A 25,751-nucleotide genomic window follows, 5' to 3' on the forward strand; every position below is an offset into this window, starting at 1 on the left:
TATTTTTCATAAAGGGGTGACCTGTCAGCATCAGTTGCGTCACTTCTGCTATATTAACAAAAGTGTCCATCATATACACACTTCAGAATCTCACCAGAAATAGTAGGTCATCCGGGTACTTTTTGGCTACACTTTTACAAGTACTGTGAATTCAGACATACTTTTGTCACACACTATTTTTTTTTTTTGCCAAATAATATTGTAGGGAAGTATGCAATTTTGGATGCAGTCTTTTTCTAATACTTTATTCATCACTCTCAGGAACTAACATTCCCTGATTTTGCTTTGTTTAGGAAAACTTTACATTCTAAGTTAATGTGTGTCAATTCAGATGTGATGTCTCCTGATTTCTGACAGTCTTTAGCCCCACCTACTGGATGAGTTTAACATTACAGCTGAAGATTCAGCTTTTTTAAACTTCATTTGTTGACACATGACAAAGATTTGTAGACAAATAACAGGTTTATTAGCATTGTTTACATGCAGTTCAAAGTTAAAACCCCTAAGAAATCTGCTAACACAAAGCATGATAGTGGAAAAAAAGAAAAGAATGAATGATTATTTAAGATAGTTTATCTTATTAATTAAGTTGGAACATATGTGATTAGTGTATTAATTAATTTATTATCTAATTTGATCATCATTTTCATCATATTTATGCTCATTTATTATTTTGTTAGAGAGTAATAAGTTCAAGGGTGAGAAACTATAAAGGTTCCCTTCCTGCAACATTCAAGGCATACATCTTCAAGGTCACCATTTGAAGTCCCTTCCATGTATTACGGTGTCTTTTCAACTTTTCTTAACTTCATCTCAAAGAAATTTGACACTCCACGATTGACCAGCTCTTGTTTAAACTGAAACAAAGATGGACAGATAGATCAAAATGTATTTCCATTGTACTGTAGGTTAATAAAGTCACCAATGTCAGATTATAAGGTTAGACATAGGCTATAAGATAAGAGTCAGTTTTTGTTTTTCTCTCTCTGAAGCAGAAATGTGCTTTTGTGTGAAAAGTGTGACTTACTTGCTGCAAAACATACTCAGCTTTTCCAGGCTGTGTCAGGTCTAAAAATGAGCTAAGTTTCAATTGAACTCCAATGACATTTTCTAAAAGGAAACACACATAATAAGGCATAATAACACACACAAATATACAGTATACTGTATATATATACACAGGCCTGTATAGACCGATAATTCACAATAGGCCCTATAAGGCCAAATCACATCCGTTCTGATAGAGCCATATCGCACAGCGACTTGTGTGACATTGCGTTCATACAACAGTTCGTCGAGACGTGTGTAAATAAAAAAGAAACAAGAACAGAGTGGCTATTTTGTGTGGAAAAAACTTCCTTCCGCCATGGATTTAAATCTCAAGTTGACTTTATAACAAGTAACAAAGGAACATTGAGTTGCTTCATTGAAGCTTATTGATGGGCTCTGCACGACGGCATTTCCTGTGGAAAAAAAACTATAAAGTTTTAGGGCTGGATATGATGAATTGGCTATATATAACACTGATATAAGTGATCACCCGGATTTAGACCTACCTATATTGTATTAATATAAAGTGTTCACAGGCAAATTTGCTTTATGTTTAGGTCTATTTTGCTTTTATTTCCCTGTGTCGAAATCAGGCAAACATAAATGTCAGGCAACACGATTCCTGACTGGATGTCAATGTCCATGGATCACTGGATCTTTAGTAAGTTGAAAGGAACACTATATTGAGTCCAAAATTTAGTTTAAATTGATAAAATTGTTCGTTTTAGTCGTATTTTTGCAGTTTCCCCTATTAAATCCAGTCACGCACGCAGCTTGCCACTCAGTCAGGCTGAGGAGGGTTGTTCCTACGGGAAAGTGACGTCAATGCATTCACTCTAATGGTTCTATCAATGGCTAAAGAAACGTTACTCACTAAAATAGACACCCCTAATTTTGTTTATGCTTCTTTATTTATTATATTAAATAAACATGTATAAAATTACATCTAAACTTATTACAGTTTAGTTTCAAAGACGGGTGGAAGGTAAATTTTGAAGACTCTGCCATAATCCCGTTTTCCTCGGTTTTCCCTCTCTATGGGGTTTCCTCCGCTTTAATCTCCCCAACGAAGAGCAGTCTTGCGTCAAATGCGGAAAGTATATGCGTGCATAGCCTATTATGTAAGTAGGCCTAGAGTATTATGAGAAAGAAGTGCATTACTTCCGCTCTATTTAATTTGCATCTAGCTGTTATTCTTCTGGACAATCTTATTTCCATAAGCACAAAATCAGTTTGAATGTCCGCTGAGAGAGACTTTTTTTCCTTTCAACAGTTAGGCGATTTCCATGACAGCTCTAGTCAGTGCATTTGTAAATTGATTGCTTAAAACCTTTTTTCAATCCCTTTCAAAATAAAAGTATATTTGCTAATGACTCACTCTTAAAGACAGTCTAATGGTGTAATAATGGAGCTAACTAAAACCCTTTCTCAATATCAAATATGGCATGTTATTGATGTAAAATAATATTTATTTAAAAAAATATTCATTTAAACAATATTATAAATTATGTAAATATAAGAAGTTTGTAGAATAGAAAATAAACAACCAAACAGTAAAAGCATCATTTTGATGAAACTCCTACCTGTTCCGTTGTTCACAAGAAAGGCCCAGCGACCGGGAACATTTACGTTACTCATGTTCTTGAGGTCTGGGAGGTTGCCATTTAAATCATAATGAATGACATAGTAGTCAGTGGAGTTTATTGTGTCAAATCCAGCCTATTAAAACCATGAAAAACTAATGTTATGCAAGATAGTCTACAGAACCAATTTCAAATATTATTTCAATCCTTTGATGTTTGTTTTACCTCCACTGGAAAATATGGACTAGCACAGTCACCATAATTCATCAGAATGAAAGAAAAATCACCTCCTGAAATTAAAACCAACTGAAAGGTGATTGCCTAAAAAACAAAAAAACAAAACAAAAAACAATATCATGATTGATAGTCTACACAGTCTGTGACCTTGTGCCTGAAAAAGATAAAAGTAAAATAAACTACTTACCGGTGCTGAGTGAAGATTTAATACATTCAGATCAAATGCGTGAACATAGTCCCATGTTGCAACAAAGACCCAAGAAGCAAAAAAGGTCTTATGAGGGAAATGCTGGTTTATATCCTGAGTGGCGCGAGCGAGCACACTTCCATCAGTGTACTCCTGATACCAGTATCTGCCATATCCAATGTCATCAAGCTCAGTCCAGAGCGGAGCAATGAAATCTTCACTTCCATATGCGGGAAATTGGTAAGGGTGAGCTTCTGGTAAAGGTTGGTTGAATGAAAGGAGTCCGTTATTATTAACCTGAAATAAGAAAAATCAGTTCAAATCCACCAGTAAAGTATGAGCTGGCTTATCACAACATTTGCATTCATATTAGACGAGCAATGGAACTGGAATTGGTGATAGAGGGAATTCTCACGTATGCGTCGTTGTACTTGCGGCCAAAGAACATAAATGGCTTGGAGAAGGGAACATATATGTAGGTTTCACCACCAGTTTCAAGCTGTTCTATGTCTCCTGCCGCTGCGCCGAATGGATAGAAAATTGCTGGTGCTGCAAATAGAATCAACACAAAAAATACAAATGAAGATGTGAGTGTTTACAAGTCAGAATATCATAATTATGGCGATTCTGAACGAACCATTGATTCAAAAGTCAGTATAAATACCTGTCCATGGAGTTGTTGTTGTTGGAATGGCTGTTAAAGAAAAAGAGTATTCAATTATTAAACACTTCTGTAAAGTACATTGAAAGATGCATTGCATATGATCATATGATGAGTCGTCTAACAGTCGCAGTATTTTTACTTGTTGAGACTGTGGTGGTTGTTGTGGTGGTTGCTGTGGTGGTTGCTGAAAGAATAAACACAAATACCATTAAATACCTCATGAACACACTTAAAGATTGTAAATGGGTTTCCTAAATGTAACATATATGCATTACATTCAAGTCCTATGTATAACATTCAATTATAAAACACTTAGCCCTATGTAAAATACATAAAAAATTAATTCGCCCGGACATGTTGGCACGTTTACAACACTGCATGAGAGGGACTATTTGAAAAACCATAATAGGGGCACTTGAACTAATTTTAACACATTCATACACCCGGCACAATAGGGTGGCAGGCGCAACGCAAGTGTTTTTTGCTAGTTTCAGCCCGACGCAGTTATCATTTTCATGTCCTGGGCCACGTTGTTTAAATAGCAAATGCAATTGCACCATCTGTTCGCTCATGGGCATGGTTTTCTGAAAACGAGATGTGTTCGGGTGCATTATTGGCGTGTTGCTATTTTGAGGCAAATGAAATAAACTACTATTTTTAATATTTGGCATGTTTGTGTGCTTGTTTGTTGTTAATAAGCAGAGTGTATGCACCCCCTTATAGATGCACATTACTAACATGCTTTTTAAATAACAAAAAAATATTGCGCCATTGACCAACTGAAACCTGGTCTAAAGTCAATGGCGCAATATTTTTTGGTTATTTAAAAAGCAATAGTAGTAAGTAAATAAAGTTTATTTATACAGCACTTTTTTACAGACAGAGTCACAAAGTGCTTTACAATAGACATTAAAACATAGCGGAAAAAGAAACAGTCTAAGACAAAAATAAAAAAACAACAGATAAAATTATCAATAAACCAAAGAGAGAGATTACCCAGCTAACCTGAACAATTGAGTCTTCACTTGTCCCTTCAAACGGTCAACATTTTCAGCAAACCTAATGCTAGTTGGCAGAGCTTTCTAGAGTTTGGGTCCCATAGCGGCAAAGGCTGTATCCCCACGTCTTTAGACGAGTACGTGGCGTAGATAGATAGCAGATTTTGGTTGTTAGACCTGAGAGACCGGAAGGTGGTGTGTAGGAGAATTATGTTGGCAAGATAAGCAGGGGCCTGGCCATGTAGAGCCCTATAGGTTATGGTAAGAATTTTGAATTGGATCCTGTAAGTTACAGGAAGCCGGTGAAGGGAGCAGAGTAGAGGGGTGAAATGGGTGCACCTATTTGATCTAGTAATAGCCTAGCAGATTGCAGATGGTGAAGGAAAGATTTGTTGAGGGAGAAGAGTGAGTTGAAATAGTCAATACAGGAGATAAAGACATGAATGAGCATCTCCAGTTCTGACTTAGAGACAATAGCCCTCAATTTGCTAATGTTGCATTAGGAGGAAAAAACAATAGCTTGTCCCCTAGGTGGCAGTATTAGCTCAGCCAAAACAGAATGTAGCACTGAGCGGGCCGGGTCTAAGTGTTCAGTAAAAACCCCAAATAGACGCTACCTCGTTGTCCGTCTTCCTTTACTAGTACATAGTATACTACACATTTGAAATGTGTATCAAAAATACACATTCCAAGAAAAAGTCTTTGTTCTTGGAAGAGAAGTGGGGTCAATCCATTGCAAGTGGTCCATTGGAAGGTGTAATATTACCTTTACAAATAATGTAATTTAGTGCAAGAGTTAAAGGGATAGTTCACTTTGAAATTCATTTTTGATATGTTTTAGCTTACCTCAAGGGCATGTGTCTTTGTTTCCGCAGTATTTTCAATTTTGATATTTTTAGGTCAAACCGTTCTTGTCTGTCAGTCATATAATGCAGGTCTATGGTCACCACCTCAAAGAGCATGCACAGACAAGTCCAAATTAAACATGATTTAATGACTCGTAAATGTAAGGACACATTGATGGCCTAAGACACGAAGCGAGTGGTTTGTGTGAGAAAACGAACAGTATTTATGTCGTTTTTTACCTCTTGTTACCACAGCCACGTCCAAGTGATCTGAGGGCACGGGCGCTTCAGTCTGGCCAACGCCAAAAGTGATCTCTCGTATGTCACTCATTGCTTACACATAGATTTCATAAGTGTTACCTTTCAATGTGAAGATCTAAACATAGATATACAGGAAATCCCAATGGCAGACGATTTCGATATATCAACAGAAAATGTTGATTTTTATTCGCAACTGCGCGAAAGATCAATTCCGGCGCTTTCCAGGGCTTGTGCAGACCGAAGCGCCCGAAGAGGTAAAAAATTATATAAAAACTGTTCGTTTTCTCACACAAACCGCTCGTTTCGTGTCTTAGGTCATCAATGTGTACTTACATTTACGAGTCATTAAATCATGTTTAATTTGGACTTCTCTGAGCATGCTCTTTGAGGTGAACCGAGGGGAGGACACTGATAGACAACAACGGTTTGACCGAAAAATATCAAAATTGAAAGTACTGCGGAAACAAAGACACCTAAATCTTGGATGCCCTTGAGGTAAGCTAAAACATACCAAAAATTCATTTCAAAGTGAACTATCCCTTTAAAGCAAAACAATATACACTCTAAAAATGCTGGGTTGTTTTAACCCATCTTTGGGTCAAATATGGACAAACTCAGCCATTGGGTTAAATGTTTAAATTACATTTTTAACCCAACATTTGGGGTTGTCCATATTTTACCCAAATTTGGGTTAAAACAAACCAGCATTTTTTTTAGAGTGTGGAGAATTATATAATGGCCTTTGATGCTGATTGGTCAATAGCATTTTGTGTGTGTGTGTGTGTGTGGCTAGGCTACAGCTAACCGAACAGACCTGTGTATTACTGCACAACACCCATCAAAATCCAACAATATACTGTTAAAACAGTTCCATGTGTGTTTCAGCCTTAATTAACTAATTTATTTAATGAAGTACAAGTCTCACATTCTGGTGTTACTGTATGTTATAAAAAAAATGGGAACAGTTCCTTGTCTCTGTTTTTGTTTGAGCTGCTCCATTAGATGAGGCGTTACATTATGAACATTCTCCTGTCATTCACTTTCACTGGCAGGGACTATTTTGATTAATGAGTGCAAAAAAGTAACATATAGCCACATATTTATTATCGACAAATGGATTATTTTGTCTGCACTCTTTAACATAAGTAAGCTCACGACCTGATTGCTGTGGTTGTTTCTGAAAGAAGGAAAACAAATTTATTAACACCATAAAAAAACAAATCATGAGTCAGAACAACCTGACTCAAATCAGGAATGCCGTTTGTTTCTTTCTTGATAAACTGGTTTCTCGAGTTCATTTTGAGTTTGTTCAATTGACACCATTTGGCGACAGTCAATAAGTACTGGACAGTTTTTTTTTTATTATTATTATTATTATTTTTTGTGCAGGTATTGTTGTAATGCTTTTTGTAAATAAATAAATAAATATATATATGTATATATAACAGTCACATGTACTTATAGTAATTACAATAACTAGATAGAAACTGTAACAAAAAACCCATTTTTTGTTTTTAAATCTCATTATATTTATTTCCGTGCTCTTGCAATGCTTGCTATTGTTGTTTAATCGTATGATTGTGAGGTTTTACGGGATGTTTGTCTTCATGAGTAAGAGTAAGATCACAGGATGATTTTCTCTCGTTCTCTCGGCTAATAGAAGACTGATTTCTTGGCAGGGATTCAGTGTCCGGGGTCAGATCTAATCTCTGATATTTTTGACGCGGAGATCCATCCGTTCTAACAAATTCAAAGGTCTATATTTACCTGTAGCCGGTGTTGTTGTTGTTGCAGTTGACGTTTGAGTTGGTTGTGCAGTTGTTGTTGTTTCAGATGTTGTTGTTGTGTCAGTTGTTGTTGTTTGTGCCCTGGCTGTTAAAGAGAACAAGATTATTAAATTCAGATTCATTTTTTTTAAACATATATTTACATAGTCTTTGCCACTTTAAGACTGATAATCAGACAGAAACTAAACCTTACTCAATGCCAGGACTGATATGAACACCAGCAGAAGCTGTGAAACCAGAAATAATCTCATGATGAAGTCGGAGATAAAACGAGTATGTAGGAGTCCTTCTTCTGTAATCAGAGGGAGATTTATTATTTTCATTATACCGAAGTTAATCTTAAATTAATGTAACTGATAATAACTTTAAGAAATTAAATATTTTCAATTTTGAAATATGATTGTAGGAGGCGATTTTTGATGCGATTGAAAAAAAAATCCAATATTCTAATAAAGGTCCATTTTATATAAATAAAAAATATTCGACTTACTGTTCTTCTAAGCTGTTCTTGCACCTGCTGTGAAGGAAGTTTGACTGATTTTTATCAGCAATGCGTAAAGAGAAAATAACGTCCTGTCATGGAAGAATGTTTTTTGGGTTTGTTTTGGAAAACAGCCAACAATTCTTAGATAGATCAAATTCCTTCAAAATTAAGAATACTTTAGGCCTGTATACTCTTCACATCTCTATTACATAACCAAAAAAACAAAAACAAAAACAAAAAACTACTAAAAACTACTATGGTACACAATTCAGTGCCTGCAACATACTGTATCAAAAATATGATGACCATTCCCATGCACAATGGTATCACCACAGTACAGTGTGTTTAGTATGGTTTACACATCAAGTGTCTATCACACTGTGTATTGTACTCTGTTAGTCAGTGGAAAGATTTGAAATAAATTGCTATGCACAATCTATTTTTTTTTTTATATATCTCATTCAAAAGATCATGTATGGTACTAATATACATTTCAAGTATATTTCTGAGAGGTACATAAATTATACAAAGTAGAACAACGAAAATAAACTAAAATTATACTTTCTTATTTTTAGTTTAAAAGACGAAAACTAATAGGACACTTGAATAAAATTATTTTTCATAAAGGGGTGACCTGTCAGCATCAGTTGCGTCACTTCTGCTATTAACAAAAGTGTCCATCATATACACACTTCAGAATCTCACCAGAAATAGTAGGTCATCCGGGTACTTTTTGGCTACACTTTTACAAGTACTGTGAATTCAGACAACCTTTTGTCACACACTTTTTTTTTTCGCCAAATAATATTGTAGGGAAGTATGCAATTTTGGATGCAGTCTTTTTCTAATACTTTATTCATCACTCTCAGGAACTAACATTCCCTGATTTTGCTTTGTTTAGGAAAACTTTACATTCTAAGTTAAAGTCAAATGAATTAGATATTGCACACTTGTTTGTAAAATGTTTTTTTTTTTCTTTTTTTTTTGGAAACAGATTATAGTTTGTTAATGGTTTAAAAATGAATGCAGTGATTAAGTGTCCCGCTTGAATAAACAAAAATATCTTAAAACACTTTGGAAATATGTCATTTAAGTAGACAAGTGGTCAAGTGTGTGTATTTGAACAGGCCCAGTGACATCCACTGTTAAGATTTACAGTAACTCAAATATCAACATAAAACCTTGAAATGTGCATAGACAGAAAATGCTTGTGTAGAGAAACTTGTGTTTAATAAATCCACATGTAGGTGTATTTGTTTTAATAAATAACACAACCTTTCTTGACCCAACAGCCCTCAGTATGAACTAGGCTTTTTAATGTTTAGGCCAATTAACACTATAATATGCCATGTCAGCAAAGACTTGTGAAAGAGGCCTGTGTGTACTAAATCGAGTACAGAATATCACTGTCAGTTTAAGTCTCAAGACTTAATCTAATTAAATCACAAACAGTTTTGCAATGTTAGCAATGCAAAGCATTTCATGAAGCATGCTATGATGCTGGAATCTCGATAACTCTCTCTAAACGTCTGTCTCCCCCTTGTGTGAGCCATGAAACATGTGCTTTAATTCACATTATAGAGCATAGAGCTTCACATAGAGCTTTTCAATTTACTGTTACAGTTATCACACACCTCACAATATAACATCAACCTTTTTATTTTGAGGAAAACATTTAAAGCTAAATCTATGTAGCCAAATACTTAATAATATCTCTATAAATGAGCAAACAGGCTTATTTCCAGTAGCACCTCATTGCAGTAGGTATATGTTTAGGTATAAATTTAGGTATATGTAAGGTGGGAGGAGTTAGATCTGGATCAAACTCCTCCCCCTGGATTTCGTGTTCTGCAGTCCTTATTGATAAACATGCATTACATGTTATGCTATAACAAATTAAGTTTGTGCATGTTTAGATTGACATTAAACGTACAACAGTGGGTGAAGCAAAAACAACAACAAAAACATCCTTTTACCCAACATAATCTTTTTTCTGCATTTTGACTATTGAGCATGTTGTCAAAAAATCTGAATGTTGTTTAGTTGACTGAGCAATACATGTAGAAATAATAGCATTATATTCAAATTCACTGGCGTGAAACGTGTCAGCTTCAATCTCCCCAATAGACAATCACGATATGGGTCAGTAAAAAGTAGTTTTTCCATCTAATGCCCTAGAGGACTAACAGTTTTACTTTCACTATTGACACTGCATATGTAAACCTGTCATACATCACAGCATGTGAGAGGACAAACAGGAATATAATATAATAGGAATATAATATTTGAATTGACTAATAAAGAATTCCACAACACCGCCTTGGAAACAATTTGTTTGTTTCAAGGAATATTTAAATTTCAGCATTTTGCAGATGCTATTGAATCAAACTCGTGACTTTGACATTGCAAGTGCCGAAACATCATATAGTGCCACATAAAAACAAATTAATAATACTAAAGTTTCTAAACATAATGGCAATTATGTACTTTGTAGATTATTTTGATCTGTTTCACCCTGAAGGCCCATCGACCTTGAACATTTACATTACTTGTTCATAATGTTTGGAATAACATTCCCATTGATAGATCCAGGACTCACAAAGTAGTCAGTGGAGTTTATTGTGTCATAACCAGCCTGCACAAACAAGGGAATGACTAATTATTGAGACAGAACATCAAGAAGAGATGGGCATATTTTGTGTATATCCTGAGTGGCTTGAGAGTACTGATATGAGATCATACCATTCATACTTACTGACGTCCACATCTGTCCAGAGCGGATCAATGATGTCTTCAGTTCCATTGGGAAAGTAATTCACGTAAAACTCAGACGAAGACTGGTTGAATGGTGCCCGTTATTATTATTAACCTGGGTAATAAAAATATATTAGTCATCCCTGTCACATTTTTCTCATTCATCGTTTGCATTAGCAAAACAGAACTGGATACTCACATATGTGTTGTTGTATGTGCGGCCAAAGAACACAAAAGGTCTCCACAGGTCGATAAGAGTGGAGTAAAATCGGGCTCTAATTATCATAGCGCTGAAGGGAGTGACGTGTTCCCTCAGTATTTGAAACGCATTCATAATAACAAAGACTGGAACTCTCACTACACAACTTTTTAACTTCCACTTTCTTTGTAGCCTATCTAAAACCCACGGTTGGCAAAAACTAAAACATTCCTGGCTATTCACCTACACTGACTTCATGGTAAACTCCTCAAATATCGTCTAGACCATAGATATGTATAAGCTAGATGTGTTACGGTGGAATTTCCATCGTCATCACCGGCGGCCATCTTGTAACAGACAAGCTGATGTAAGATGAGTGGTCAGCACGAACACAAATTTATACTCTTATCTCGTTGAAATCTTGACGGATTGGTTTCTTACAAACGTTATTAACGTGGCTATAATTATCTGGATGATTATTTATTTATACACTTTTTATTCATAAGTATGCAGTGTCATAACTACATCTCTGACGTTTATAACAAAACAAACCGTTTGATAATCGGTTGAAAATTGAGCAAGTTATGGTCATTTAAATAGTACATGTACCATTAACACAATGTTACGAGTGAGCGAGCTGCCTGTGACAAGATGGCCGCCAGGTGCAGACGTCGACCTCCATTGGCCAGCAGCGTGGATGACATATCTAGCCTTTATATAGATTTCTATGGTCTAGACAGGCTTAAAGGGTTAGTTCACCCAAAAATGAAAATTAAGTCATTAATTACTCACCCCCATGCTGTACCAACTATTTCTTTTCTTCCTTGTAGGCCAGAACGAGACTTCCTTATAGATTTCCACGACGCATGCGCGAGAATTGCGATCTGAAGTAGTAGGCTTGTTTGAGATGCGCCTCGCCTCGCCTGCAATGTAGTCGAGAGTAGGCGGCTGCAGTGAGGGGAGGAGTGAAAAAAGCGCAATCAAGCCGGACAGATCTCGGTTCTCGCAGTGAATCAGACACCTGTGAGATCAAAGGCGGATATCGCGGGATTAACGGGATTCACGCTCGTGCACGTGTTGCTAATAAACTGGATGTGATTTAAGTTCTGTTGCTTTTATATAAAAATAAATAAAATGTAAATAAAACCCAAAGTACTTGTTATTTAATTACATTCCAAATAGCCTATGGTTTATCAATCTTTTTTTTCTTTAATACAGACGTGTTTTTATATAGCCTATTGTTTTAACAAAAATGAAATATAACCCATATGGCACTGTCAGATAGTTTATTCACCCATAGCCTATGTATACACATAAAACATGATATCAGTTTTAAAATCAAACATTTTAAAAGAGAACAATTCATCTGGTGTTCTTTTATTTTTATTTTTATTTATTTTACTTTTTTATTAGAATGCAAGTTACAAACATAGCCTACCTACAAGCACCACAATTCGTGAAACAAATAGGCCTAGGCCTATTATACAGCGACAAATACATAAACATCAGAATAAAATTAATAATAAAATAAATAAATCAATCAAAATAAGCTTAGCTTAAATAGACAGACTTACAAACTTCATCATCTATAAAATGAGAGCTATTTTTCACTTGAACATTTTAGAGTAGGCCTAGTATATTTGAGTTACTGACTATAGCTTTCTTATTTTTAACCCGTTTAAGAGATTCACAATATAGATCAGTTTCAATTTGAAAAAAATAAATAAATAAAACATGGCCTTGATTTGGAGAATTTAGCTTAATGAACATGGAATTTATCTTCATCACTGTTGTTTAAACCAATGAGCATTAAGCTGTGTCGTCAGCAAGTCGTTTCCCATCATGCTTTTGATCAGCGCAGTCGGTGGAGAGCAACTGCGCGCGACTGCAGAATCCGACCCTTCCGCCTTGCGCTCGCGAGAGTTTTTTGACATACGTCGGCATGACATCAGAGCCAGGCGGACCGTTCTCGGACACATTTCTAACCGGCATGCATCTCGCGCTGATCACCGGTGATCGATTCTGCGCAGAATTTGCTCATCTCAAACAAGCCTAGTGCTGGTGTAAGCAGATCGCAAATCTCGCGCATGCGTCGTGGAAATCTATAAGGAAGTCTCGTTCTGGCCTACAAGGAAGAAAAGAAATAGTCGAATAAACTCGTTATTTTTGTTTGTTTTTTCGCACAAAAAGTATTCGCGTCGCTTGATAAACATATAGTTGAGCCACGGTAGTCACTTGGGATATTTAAACATTTTCTTCATTGACTTTCTGAGCCGTCAAGAGGCAGTCCCTTAGGAGCCAATGTGGTAGTTATACAGCTCTCAAATTAAATCAAAAATATCTTCATTTGTGTTCCGAAGACGAACGAAGGTCTTACGGGGTTGGTACAGCATGGGGGTGAGTAATTAATGACTTAATTTTCATTTTTGGGTGAACTAACCCTTTAATGTGTGTCAATTCAGATGTGATGTCTCCTGAATTCTGACAGTCTTTAGCCCCACCTACTGGATGAGTTTAACATTACAGCTGAAGATTCAGCTTTTTTTAAACTTCATTTGTTGACACATGACAAAGATTTGTAGACAAATAACAGGTTTATTAGCATTGTTTACATGCAATTCAAAGTTGAAACCCCTAAGAAATCTGCTAACACAAAGCATGATAGTACAAAGGAAAAAAAGATAGTTTATCTTACTAATTAAGTTGGAACATATGTGATTAGTGTAATAAATTAATTTATTATCTAATTTGATCATCATTTTCATCATATTTATGCTCATTTATTATTTTGTTAGAGAGTAATAAGTTCAAGGGTGAGAAACTATAAAGGTTCCCTTCCTGCAACATTCAAGGCATACATCTTCAAGGTCACCATTTGAAGTCCCTTCCATGTATTACGGTGTCTTTTCAACTTTTCTTAACTTCATCTCAAAGAAACCTGACACTCCACGATTGACCAGCTCTTGTTTAAACTGGAACAAAGATGGACAGATCAAAATGTATTTCCATTGTACTGTAGGTTAATAGTCACTAATGTCAGATATAAGGTCAGACAGAGTCATTTTTCTCTCTCTCTGAAGCAGAAATGTGCTTTTGTGTGAAAAGTGTGACTTACTTGCTGCAAAACATACTCAGCTTTTCCAGGCTGTGTCAGGTCTAAAAATGAGCTAAGTTTCAATTGAATTCCAATGACATTTTCTAAAAGGAAACACACATAATAAGGCATAATAACACACACAAATATACAGCATATTGTATATATATATATATATATATATATATACAGGCCTGTATAGACCGATAATTCACAATAGGCCCTAAGGCCAAATCACATCCGTTCTGATAGAGCCATATCGCACGGCGACTTGTGTGACATTGCGTTCATACAACAGTTTGACGAGACGTGTGTAAATAAATAAGAAACAACAACAGATTGTATTAAAAAACACTCTTTTGTGCGGAAAAAACTTCCTTCCACCATGGATTTAAATCTCAAGTTCACTTTATAACAAGTAACAAAGGAACATTGAGTTGCTTCATTGAAGCTTATTGATGGGCTCTGCACGACGGCATTTCCGGTGAAAAAAAACTATAAAGTTTTAGGGCTGGACGATATGAGCTATACGATATAGGCTATATATGACACTGGTATAAGTGATCACCCGGATTTAGACCTACCTATATTGTATTTATAAAAAGCGTTCACAGACAAATTTGCTTTATGTTTAGGTCTGCTTTTACTTCCCCGGTGTGGAAATCAGGCAAACATAAATGTTAGGCAACACGATTCCTGACTGGATGCCATGGATCACTGGATGCAGCAGTAAGTAAGTAAGATAGTAAGTTGTAATATTGAGTCCAACATTTTGTTTAAATTGACCAAATTGTTCATTTTAGTCTCATTTTTACAGGTTCCCCTATTAAATCCAGTCACGCAGCAGATCTTTTGCCACTCAGTCAGGCTGAAGATTGTTCCAGCGGGAAATTGACGTCAATGCATTCACTCTATTGGTTATTATACTCTATGGCACTAAAACCCTTTCTCAATTACAAATACGGCATGTTATTGATGTAAAATAATATTCATTAAAAAAAATGATTCATTTTAACAATATTAGAAATTATGCAAGTATACGAAGTTTGCACTGTAGAATGGAAAATAAACAACCGAACAGTTCAGTCCAAATGCAAAAGCGTTTTCATAATTTTGATGAAACTCCTACCTGTTCCGTTGTTCACAAGAAAGGCCCAGCGACCGGGAACATTTACGTTACTCATGTTCTTGAGGTTTGGGAGGTTGCCAAAAACATCATAATGAATGACATGGTAGTCAGTGGAGTTTATTGTGTCAAATCCAGCCTATTAAAACCATGAAAAGTTAATGTTAGGCAAGATACAGAGCCAATTTAAAATATTATTTCAATCCTTTGATGTTTGTTTTACCTCCACTGGAAAATGTGGACTAGCACAGTCCCCATAATTCATCAGAATGAAAGAAAAATCACCTCCTGAAATTAAAACCAACTGAAAGGTAATTGCCTGAAAAAAACAAAACAAAACAATATCATGATTGATAGTCTACACAGTCTGTGACCTCGTGCCTGAAGAAGATAAAAGTAAAATAAACTACTTACCGGTGCTGAGTGAAGATTTAATACATTCAGATTAAATGCGTGAACATAGTCCCATGTTGCAACAAAGACCCAAGAAGCAAAAAAGGTCTTATGAGGGAAATACTGGTTTATATCCTGAGTGGCGCGAGTGAGCACACTTCCATCAGTGTACTGCTGATACCAGTATCTGCCATATCCAAAGTCATCAAGCTCAGTCCAGAACGGAGCAATGAAATCTTCACTTCCATATGCGGGAAATTGGGGGGGTATAGCTTCAGGTAAAGATCGTCTGAATGAAAGGAGTCCGTTATTATTAACCTGAAATAAGAAAAATCAGTTCAAATCCACCAGTAAAGTATGAGCTGGATTATCACAACATTTGCATTCATTTTAGACGAGCAATGGAACTGGAATTGGAGATAGAGGGAATTCTCACGTATGCGTCGTTGTACTTGCGGCCAAAGAACATAAATGGCTTGGAGAAGGAAACATACATGTAGGATTCACCACCAACTTCAAGCTGTTCTGTGTCTCCTGCCGCTGCGCCGAATGGATAGAAAATCGCTGGTGCTGCAAACAGAATCAACACAAAAAATACAAATGAAGATGTGAGTGTTTACAAGTCAGAATATCATAATTACGCCGATTCTGAACGAACCATTAATTCAAAAGTCAGTATAAATACCTGTCCATGGAGTTGTTGTTGGAATGGCTGTTAAAGAAAAAAAGTATTCAATTATTAAACACTTCAGTAAAGTACATTGAAAGATGCATTGCATATCATATGATGAGTCGTCTAACAGTCGAAGTATTTATTTATTTTACTTGTTGAGACTGTGGTGGTTGTGGTGGTGGTTGCTGTAGTGGTTGCTGAAAGAATAAACACAAATACCATTAAATACCTCATGAACACACTTATAAATGGGTTCTCCAAAAATGGTTCTCCATGGCTGGCAGCCGTATTACCTGGTAGGACTGTGGTGGTTTTAGTGGGGGTTACTGAAAGAAAAGAAAATGTGTCATAAAAAAAAAAAAACAAACATTAAATTATAAAACGCTTATGTAAAATGCATAACAATGTTTCATGGGTGTATGATATTTGACTTGCAACTCAATTAGTTCACCCCATACTTATGAAATTAGAAATAAACACAAGCCCAGACATGTTTTAGCTTGCAAAAATTAAGATATTTAAAGAAACTAACTTTACAAGCACAAAATTGCCCAAGATATTCAAGTTTTCCATTAAAAGCAATGGGTTCACTGGCCAAATCAGTACATTTCAGCAGTTATTTTACCATCATTAACATACTACCATTGATACTATTATAGTTCTATATTTCTATTTTCCGTATGCATTTCACTTTGTTGTGTAAATGCAGCCAACGACTGTGATAAACTCATGACTAATGAGTGCTAGCCTAGGACTGTGGCCGTGGTTTCAGTGGAGGTGGGTTCTGAAAGAATGAACACAAATACAAACGTAATTAAATTCCTAACAAACTCATTTGACAAGAATAGTTTTCTTTCCTAAAGAAGATGCTCTCTGACTTCTTGAGTTTCATATTGGGTTTGTTCAAATGACACCAGAAACAACATTTTATAAACATATCTGGTAATCCAAATGGTCTAAGTACCTCACAATGTTCTAGAGAGAATTTACAAATAACAATATATTGAGTCATGTATAAAAAGTCATCTACATTTTTGGTCTTTTTTTCTTGAAAGAGAAGTGGGGAATACTGAATACTGTAATTTAGTGTAGTGTAGAGTTAAGACAAAAGTTTATTATGAGCTCAAAAATAACAGTCCTCAGCAAAAAGCAACAAAATACCTTTTCTGAAGAGACACGGTCGCTTTATATGATAAACTTAGGCTTAAATGTTATAGGTTTGAAATTAGACTTTTTCATATATAAACATTTATCAACTCACTCATTAGTTGTGCTTTGCAAACATGCTTTGAGCTTCTGCAAGAACCAATGAGATTCATTCTCGTGTTAAGCAGCACATATCAGCTTCTGCAAGAACCAATGAGATTCTCGTGTTACAAGCGGTAAAAACGTTCGTTTTCTCACACAAACCGCTCGTTTCGTGTCTTAGGCCATCAATGTGTACTTACATTTACGAGTCATTAAATCATGTTTAATTTGGACTTCTCTGTGCATGCTCTTTGAGGTGGTGACCATAGACCTGCATTATATGACTGACAGACAAGAACGGTTTGACCTAAAAATATCAAAATTGAAAATACTGTGAAACAAAGACACCTACATCTTGGGTCCCTTGAGGTAAGCTAAAACATACCAAAAATTAATTTCAAAATGAACTATCCCTTTAATAGTGTTGTGAATGCAGTCACGACTGAAGGGGTTTAAGTCTGTCCTAACAATGTCCTTCGCCATGATTACAATACAGCATGGCCCTCATAGCTTATTGTTTATTCTGTAAACTACATAAAAACATTGCATAGGCGTGTGATGAGTTACCTATTAAATACAGCATTAATACCTAGTAGAACTGTGTGGGTGGTTTCTGAAAGAAACAAATAAAATACCTCATGAATTTACTTGCTAACAGTTTTCTTTTTCTGTATTCCAGTTTAATCATGCATTGATCCATGATTTTTCTCCTTGCCACTGATAGTCAGAGAAGCATTAGATTGGACAAATATATATATATATTGAGTAATCTTATCTATGATAACACATATTTTTGGTACTTTTTCTAGAAAAGAAAGACAGTACATTTCGGTTTCATTCAGTGTCATTTTGGGTTTGTTCACATTTCGGTGTTGTTGTTTGTGCATGTATTGTTGTAATGCTTAAAAGACATTAAAAAACACTTCTGTAAACTACATGAAAATATTATACATGAGGAATCATCCATCACTCACAACACTGTTCAACTTTAACAACATACAGTAGGTGACATTTTAAGGTTTTTAGAGGACAAAATAGTTTTGAAGGATCTGAGGATTCTCAATAGTAACCTGTTTGTGCGTTACTTTGAGAGAGCAAACACCTGTTTCAGTTTATTTTTCATTTCATAGGTTTTTTTATATGATTAATTTTTTTCATAAATTATAATCATTAGTCATTTATGTAGTTGTCATTTGGTTTATCATGTAATCCTTTATTCAAATTATAATTTATTTTTTATTTTATCATTATTAAATATAATTTTATCATTATTTTATTCTTATTCATGTCATTTTATGTTTTTATATTATTATTATTATTATTATTATTATTATTATGTTTAATCATATATGACTGAGTTTTTACGGGATGTTTGTCTTCATAAGTAAGAGTAAGATCACAGGACGATTTTCTCTCGTTTGTGCTTTGGTAATAACACTTGTTGGATTTGTACTGGTCAGATAAAGTCTGAGCATTGAGACACCGACATTCAGATAAAGTCTGAGCATTGAAACATAACACAACTAAGATTGTTCAATAAAATCAGCTCTTTTTACTATCATCACTCTATCTCCTGTGTCTGCTCTTCCTTGGTTTTCTCAGTCAAAATCTCAGGCTAATAGAAGACTGATTTCTTGGCAGCGATTCAGTGTCCGGGGTCAGATTTAATCTCTAATATTTTTGACGTGGAGATCCATCCGTTCTAATTCAAAAGGTCTATATTTACCTATAGCCGGTGTTGTTGTTCCAGTTGTTGTTGTGTCAGTTGATGTTTGAGTTGGTTGTGCAGTTGTTGCCACAGTTGTTGTGTCAGTTGTTGTTTGAGTTGGTTGTGCAGTTGTTGCCACAGTTGTTGTGTCGGTTGTTGTTTGAGTAGGTTGTGCAGTTGTTGCCACAGTTGTTGTGTCGGTTGTTGTTTGAGTAGGTTGTGCAGTTGTTGCCACAGTTGTTGTGTCAGTTGTTGTTTGAGTAGGTTGTGCAGTTGTTGCTACAGTTGTTGTGTCGGTTGTTGTTTGAGTAGGTTGTGCAGTTGTTGCCACAGTTGTTGTGTCAGTTGTTGTTTGAGTAGGTTGTGCAGTTGTTGCTACAGTTGTTGTGTCGGTTGTTGTTTGAGTAGGTTGTGCAGTTGTTGCTACAGTTGTTGTGTCGGTTGTTGTTTGAGTTGTTTGTGCAGTTGTTGCTACAGTTGTTGTGTCGGTTGTTGTTTGAGTTTTTTGTGCAATTGTTGCTACAGTTGTTGTGTCGGTTGTTGTTTGAGTAGGTTGTGCAGTTGTTGCCACAGTTGTTGTGTCGGTTGTTGTTTGAGTCGGTTGTGCAGTTGTTGCTACAGTTGTTGTGTCGGTTGTTGTTTGAGTAGGTTGTGCAGTTGTTGCCACAGTTGTTGTGTCGGTTGTTGTTTGAGTAGGTTGTGCAGTTGTTGCCACAGTTGTTGTGTCGGTTGTTGTTTGAGTCGGTTGTGCAGTTGTTGCTACAGTTGTTGTGTCGGTTGTTGTTTGAGTAGGTTGTGCAGTTGTTGCCACAGTTGTTGTGTCGGTTGTTGTTTGAGTAGGTTGTGCAGTTGTTGCTACAGTTGTTGTGTCGGTTGTTGTTTGAGTAGGTTGTGCAGTTGTTGCCACAGTTGTTGTGTCGGTTGTTGTTTGAGTTGGTTGTACAGTTGTTGCTACAGTTGTTGTGTCAGTTGTTGTTTGAGTAGGTTGTGCAGTTGTTGCTACAGTTGTTGTGTCGGTTGTTGTTTGAGTAGGTTGTGCAGTTGTTGCCACAGTTGTTGTGTCGGTTGTTGTTTGAGTAGGTTGTGCAGTTGTTGCCACAGTTGTTGTGTCGGTTGTTGTTTGAGTAGGTTGTGCAGTTGTTGCCACAGTTGTTGTGTCGGTTGTTGTTTGAGTAGGTTGTGCAGTTGTTGCCACAGTTGTTGTGTCGGTTGTTGTTTGAGTAGGTTGTGCAGTTGTTGCCACAGTTGTTGTGTCGGTTGTTGTTTGAGTAGGTTGTGCAGTTGTTGCCACAGTTGTTGTGTCGGTTTTTGTTTGAGTTGTTTGTGCAGTTGTTGCTACAGTTGTTGTGTCGGTTGTTGTTTGAGTTGTTTGTGCAGTTGTTGCTACAGTTGTTGTGTCGGTTGTTGTTTGAGTTGTTTGTGCAGTTGTTGCTACAGTTGTTGTGTCGGTTGTTGTTTGAGTAGGTTGTGCAGTTGTTGCCACAGTTGTTGTGTCGGTTGTTGTTTGAGTTGGTTGTGCAGTTGTTGCTACAGTTGTTGTGTCGGTTGTTGTTTGAGTAGGTTGTGCAGTTGTTGCTACAGTTGTTGTGTCGGTTGATGTTTGAGTTGGTTGTGCAGTTGTTGCCACAGTTGTTGTGTCGGTTGTTGTTTGAGTAGGTTGTGCAGTTGTTGCTACAGTTGTTGTGTCGGTTGATGTTTGAGTTGGTTGTGCAGTTGTTGCTACAGTTGTTGTGTCGGTTGTTGTTTGAGTAGGTTGTGCAGTTGTTGCTACAGTTGTTGTGTCGGTTGATGTTTGAGTTGGTTGTGCAGTTGTTGCCACAGTTGTTGTGTCGGTTGTTGTTTGAGTTGGTTGTGCAGTTGTTGCCACAGTTGTTGTGTCGGTTGTTGTTTGAGTAGGTTGTGCAGTTGTTGCCACAGTTGTTGTCTCAGTTGTTGTTTGAGTTGGTTGTGCAGTTGTTGCTACAGTTGTTGTGTCGGTTGTTGTTTGAGTAGGTTGTGCAGTTGTTGCCACAGTTGTTGTGTCGGTTGTTGTTTGAGTTGGTTGTACAGTTGTTGCTACAGTTGTTGTGTCAGTTGTTGTTTGAGTAGGTTGTGCAGTTGTTGCCACAGTTGTTGTGTCGGTTGTTGTTTGAGTAGGTTGTGCAGTTGTTGCTACAGTTGTTGTCTCAGTTGTTGTTTGAGTTGGTTGTACAGTTGTTGCTACAGTTGTTGTTTCAGTTGTTGTTTGAGTAGGTTGTGCAGTTGTTGCTACAGTTGTTGTCTCAGTTGTTGTTTGAGTTGTTTGTGCAGTTGTTGCTACAGTTGTTGTGTCGGTTGTTGTTTGAGTAGGTTGTGCAGTTGTTGCCACAGTTGTTGTGTCGGTTGTTGCTGTGTCAGTTGATGTTTGAGTTGGTTGTGCAGTAGTTGCTACAGTTGTTGTGTCAGTTGTTGTTTGAGTTGGTTGTGCAGTTGTTGCTACAGTTGTTGTGTCGGTTGTTGTTTGAGTTGGTTGTGCAGTTGTTGTGTCGGTTGTTGTTTGAGTTGTTTGTGCAGTTGTTGCCACAGTTGTTGTTGTTTCAGTTGTTGCTGTGTCAGTTGATGTTTGAGTTGGTTGTGCAGTAGTTGCTACAGTTGTTGTGTCAGTTGTTGTTTGAGTTGGTTGTGCAGTTGTTGCTACAGTTGTTGTGTCAGTTGTTGTTTGAGTTGTTTGTGCAGTTGTTGCCACAGTTGTTGTTGTTTCAGTTGTTGCTGTGTCAGTTGATGTTTGAGTTGGTTGTGCAGTAGTTGCTACAGTTGTTGTTTGAGTTGGTTGTGCAGTTGTTGCTACAGTTGTTGTTTCAGTTGGTTGTGCAGTTGTTGCTACAGTTGTTGTGTCAGTTGTTGTTTGAGTTGGTTGTGCAGTTGTTGCTACAGTTGTTGTGTCAGTTGTTTGAGTAGGTTGTGCAGTTGTTGCCACAGTTGTTGTGTCGGTTGTTGTTTGAGTTGGTTGTGCAGTTGTTGCTACAGTTGTTGTTTTTTCAGTTGTTGCTGTGTCAGTTGATGTTTGAGTTGGTTGTGCAGTTGTTGCCACAGTTGTTGTTTTTTCAGTTGTTGCTGTGTCAGTTGATGTTTGAGTTGGTTGTGCAGTTGTTGCTACAGTTGTTGTGTCAGTTGTTGTTTGAGTTGGTTGTCCAGTTGTTGCTACAGTTGTTGTGTCGGTTGTTGTTTGAGTTGGTTGTGCAGTTGTTGTGTCAGTTGTTGTTTGAGTTGTTTGTGCAGTTGTTGCCACAGTTGTTGTTGTTTCAGTTGTTGTTGTGTCAGTTGATGTTTGAGTTGGTTGTGCAGTAGTTGCTACAGTTGTTGTGTCAGTTGTTGTTTGAGTTGGTTGTGCAGTTGTTGCTACAGTTGTTGTGTCGGTTGTTGTTTGAGTTGGTTGTGCAGTTGTTGCTACAGTTGTTGTTTCAGTTGGTTGTGCAGTTGTTGCTACAGTTGTTGTTTCAGTTGGTTGTGCAGTTGTTGCCACAGTTGTTGTGTCGGTTGTTGTTTGAGTTGGTTGTGCAGTTGTTGCCACAGTTGTTGTTGTTTCAGTTGTTGCTGTGTCAGTTGATGTTTGAGTTGTTTGTGCAGTTGTTGCTACAGTTGTTGTTTGAGTTGGTTGTGCAGTTGTTGCTACAGTTGTTGTGTCAGTTGTTGATTGAGTTGTTGTTTGTGCCCTGGCTGTAAAATAGAAAGAGATTATTAAATTATTAAAAATGTTTTTAGTATATTTTGCCACATTAAGACTGATATTCAAACAGAAACTAAACCTTACTCAGTGCCAGGACTGATATGAACACCAGCAGAAGCTGTGAAACCAGAAATAATCTCATGATGAAGTCGGAGATAAAACGAGTATGTAGGAGTCCTTCTTCTGTAATCAGAGGGAGATTTATTATTCTCATTATACTGAATTTAATCTTGAATAATATAAATAATAACAACTTATTAGAAATTAAATATTTTATAATAATAAACAACTTATATACTACTAATAATAATAACTTATTAGAAATGAAATATTTTCAAAAATATGTCTGTAGGAGCCAGTTTTGAAGCGATTGGAAAAAAGACAATATTCTAAAGCTCTATCTTTAACAATAAATTACTTATGTTATTACTATGTATTATTATTACATATTACTGATTAATCAAGTTGAATATTCATTGAACACACAGTAAAAAAATATTGTTGGTTTAACTTAAAAAAGTAAGTAACCTAAAAGTTGATTGAACTGGAAAAAGTGAGTTAATACAATGAGATTGATTTAATCATCACGAACTAAATAAATTATTTAAGTTGATTTGACCAAAGAAAAAAATGTTGTGATAATAAATCTTGAAAATATTTTTTTTTTTACAGTTAGTTAAAAAAAAATTGTATAATTAGAAAATAGAGTTGCTTAATGTGTTTGTGATCACAAACACATTAAGCGACTCTATTTTCTATTGCTTTATATTTATCTATTACATTTAAAGCAAAATCCTTAAAGTATCACAATTGTATATTGTAGATAATTTTATTACACAAATCAGGACAAATTGTTAGAGAATATAGCTTATGGGGAGTAACATTAAATAGAAAGATTTGACTTACAGTTCCTCTAAAAGCTGCTCTCGCACCTGCTGTGGGTTTGCAGGAAGGTTGACTCATTTTAAACACGTCCTGGCACTGTTATCAGGCAGAACCTGCTCTGGTATTGAAGGAAATGCATTTTGTTGAAACCCAGCCAGCGATAAAACTTGAAACAAGAAACCCCTGGCACATGATACAGTACCTGGAACATTCTGTGTTTTTTTTTTTAATAGTTTACACATGAAGTGTCTATCAGACACCCTAAGAATGTCTGTGCACACACATCTCTTGAGCGAGCTCAGAAAGAATAGCAAAGGCATTGTGGTACTGTCATTAATTTATCTGTCCAATATTAGTTACTAAAATACACTGATGTTATATTAGTTATATTATATTGAATACACTGATGAGCCAAAACATTATGGCCAGTCGCAGGTGAAGCAAATATCGTTGATCATCTCCTAACAATGCCACACATTCAGGTCTTGGTAGATTAGATGGCAAGCAAACAATCAGTTCTCATAATCAATGTTTTGGATGCCGGAGAAATGGGCAGGAATGCGGATCTGAGCGACAAGGACCAAATTGTTATGGCGACCATGTCAGAGTATCTCTGAAACGGCAATGCTTTTCACCAACAGTGGTCTGAGGAGGGACAAACCATAGTTCTGACAGATGAATGATACTGGCAACCTTGGAGAAACTAGGCTTGAGTGCATAGGGCACATTTCACCCAAACCTTCTTTAGCTAGATGCAAACCACTTTATATAAAACACTGGCATAGACATGATCTTTGTCAGTCTTTGTTCCATGCCATAGTTTTTTTAAAACCTTAGTAAAGGGATGGTAACACGTTTTAAATACTGTAAGTGTTACAACCCACCCAACCCCTGTCAGCCAATGTTTAGCTAGCTGTATTAGTGTAGTGGTTTGAAATTAGCAGGAGGGAAATGCATCACATATTGCCTAAGAAACTACTATTTAATCTAATATAAGTCATATAGTTTTATCTGCAATAGTACAGATCCTAAACAAAATATAGTCTTGGTCAAAAATGTTACTTTTTGACCTCAAAATCTTTCTTTTTTCCGTCTTGATATACTGGATGTGCCTGTTGCCAGCCTTGACAATTAGCATGATGGATTGGGGAGGAAGTAGGAATACTGAAGTGATCACATGACTCATATCTTATGATATATCTCCCCTTGTTACAACCATCCCGGTCTCTCCTATGTGAAGGAAAAACAGCATTAGGCTGGTGCTCATAAAGTTTTGGCTCATTGGTGTATATGCATGTATTATGCACTATATTTTGTGTTATTCTGCCCTGGCATTTACAAAGAATTTAAAGAATGAGGATCAGAGAAAATAAATAAAAAATATCAGATGCTGAATGAACTACTGTTTCGGGTCACTTTAGAAGAGCAGAAACTGAGTAAGCGAGATTGTCACGTGCTGTTCAGAGGGATGAAATGAGTTTAATAAATTTAAACTAGAATTTCTATGTAGAGATAGAATCACTGTTGAAATGTGTATGAGAAGTAATGGTTTATCCCTCTTAGGACTATGAATGAACCCTCTTAAAAATGACATAAAACCTGGGATTTACATGCCAGCAGATACTTAGGCAATGTTAAAAGTTTTAAATGTATCCTTTAAATCTAGGTCAAGTGCAATTAATATCTCATTTTGAATCGATGAATGCGTCCGAAACACCATAGATAATGTGAAGGCTCTCAACATGCAAGACGGCTACTTTTTAAATGGTTGGATGTGAATGATGGGTACATATTTAGCTTACCTGCTAAATGACAATGAGGAGAGACAGAAGAGACTGTTTACTTCAGTCTTTTAGTTATCTGATAATTCACTATTTTGTGAGGTTACTT

At 36.3% G+C, this 25,751-nt stretch overlaps 2 protein-coding genes across 3 annotated transcripts; both read right to left on the reverse strand.

Moving 5' to 3' along the window:
• Positions 1–443: 443 nt before the first annotated feature.
• On the reverse strand, positions 444–19,484 carry LOC120462847 (sushi, nidogen and EGF-like domain-containing protein 1). Of its 2 annotated transcripts, XM_089122367.1 has the most exons (14): positions 19,310–19,484; positions 16,629–16,661; positions 16,488–16,532; positions 16,348–16,374; positions 16,099–16,232; positions 15,684–15,980; positions 15,493–15,588; positions 15,273–15,408; positions 3,473–3,606; positions 3,058–3,354; positions 2,859–2,954; positions 2,634–2,769; positions 1,028–1,110; positions 444–857 (listed from the first exon to the last, which is right to left on the reverse strand). In XM_089122367.1, the coding sequence occupies exons 5-14, from the start codon at positions 16,156–16,158 to the stop codon at positions 780–782; spliced, it is 1,413 nt and encodes a 470-aa protein (XP_088978493.1). In that variant the 5' UTR covers positions 16,159–16,232; positions 16,348–16,374; positions 16,488–16,532; positions 16,629–16,661; positions 19,310–19,484; the 3' UTR covers positions 444–779. The 2 variants fall into 2 exon arrangements, with proteins under 2 accessions (XP_088978493.1, XP_088978492.1); XM_089122366.1 differs by lacking the exons at positions 15,273–15,408; positions 15,493–15,588; positions 15,684–15,980; ... (3 more) ...; positions 16,629–16,661; positions 19,310–19,484 and adding exons at positions 3,722–3,751; positions 3,861–3,905; positions 7,593–7,697; ... (1 more) ...; positions 10,839–10,965; positions 11,050–11,184.
• Positions 19,485–19,632: 148 nt separating this feature from the next.
• Positions 19,633–24,937, reverse strand: LOC120462840 (uncharacterized). The gene is made up of 5 exons (XM_089121919.1): positions 23,883–24,937; positions 23,061–23,159; positions 20,340–22,966; positions 20,235–20,242; positions 19,633–20,146 (listed from the first exon to the last, which is right to left on the reverse strand). The coding sequence occupies exons 2-5, from the start codon at positions 23,116–23,118 to the stop codon at positions 19,633–19,635; spliced, it is 3,207 nt and encodes a 1,068-aa protein (XP_088978045.1). The 5' UTR covers positions 23,119–23,159; positions 23,883–24,937.
• Positions 24,938–25,751: the final 814 nt, after the last annotated feature.

The sequence above is a fragment of the Pimephales promelas genome, chromosome 17, assembly GCF_988280905.1.
Source record: "Pimephales promelas chromosome 17, fPimPro1.hap1.1, whole genome shotgun sequence".
Taxonomy (NCBI): Eukaryota; Metazoa; Chordata; class Actinopteri; order Cypriniformes; family Leuciscidae; genus Pimephales; species Pimephales promelas.

Bases quoted from the DNA above. Each gene is read 5' to 3' on its own strand.
- LOC120462847 (XM_089122367.1), bottom strand. From the start codon at position 16,158: ATGTATGTTTCCTTCTCCAAGCCATTTATGTTCTTTGGCCGCAAGTAC. The intron at 2,770-2,858 runs GTAAAACAAACA...TGGTTTTAATAG, and splicing joins GTCCATATTTTCCAGTGGAG to GCTGGATTTGACACAATAAA. The intron at 1,111-2,633 runs GTAGGAGTTTCA...GTTTCCTTTTAG, and splicing joins TCTTGTGAACAACGGAACAG to AAAATGTCATTGGAGTTCAA.
- LOC120462840 (XM_089121919.1), bottom strand. From the start codon at position 23,118: ATGAGATTATTTCTGGTTTCACAGCTTCTGCTGGTGTTCATATCAGTC. The intron at 22,967-23,060 runs GTAAGGTTTAGT...TCTATTTTACAG, and splicing joins CATATCAGTCCTGGCACTGA to CCAGGGCACAAACAACAACT.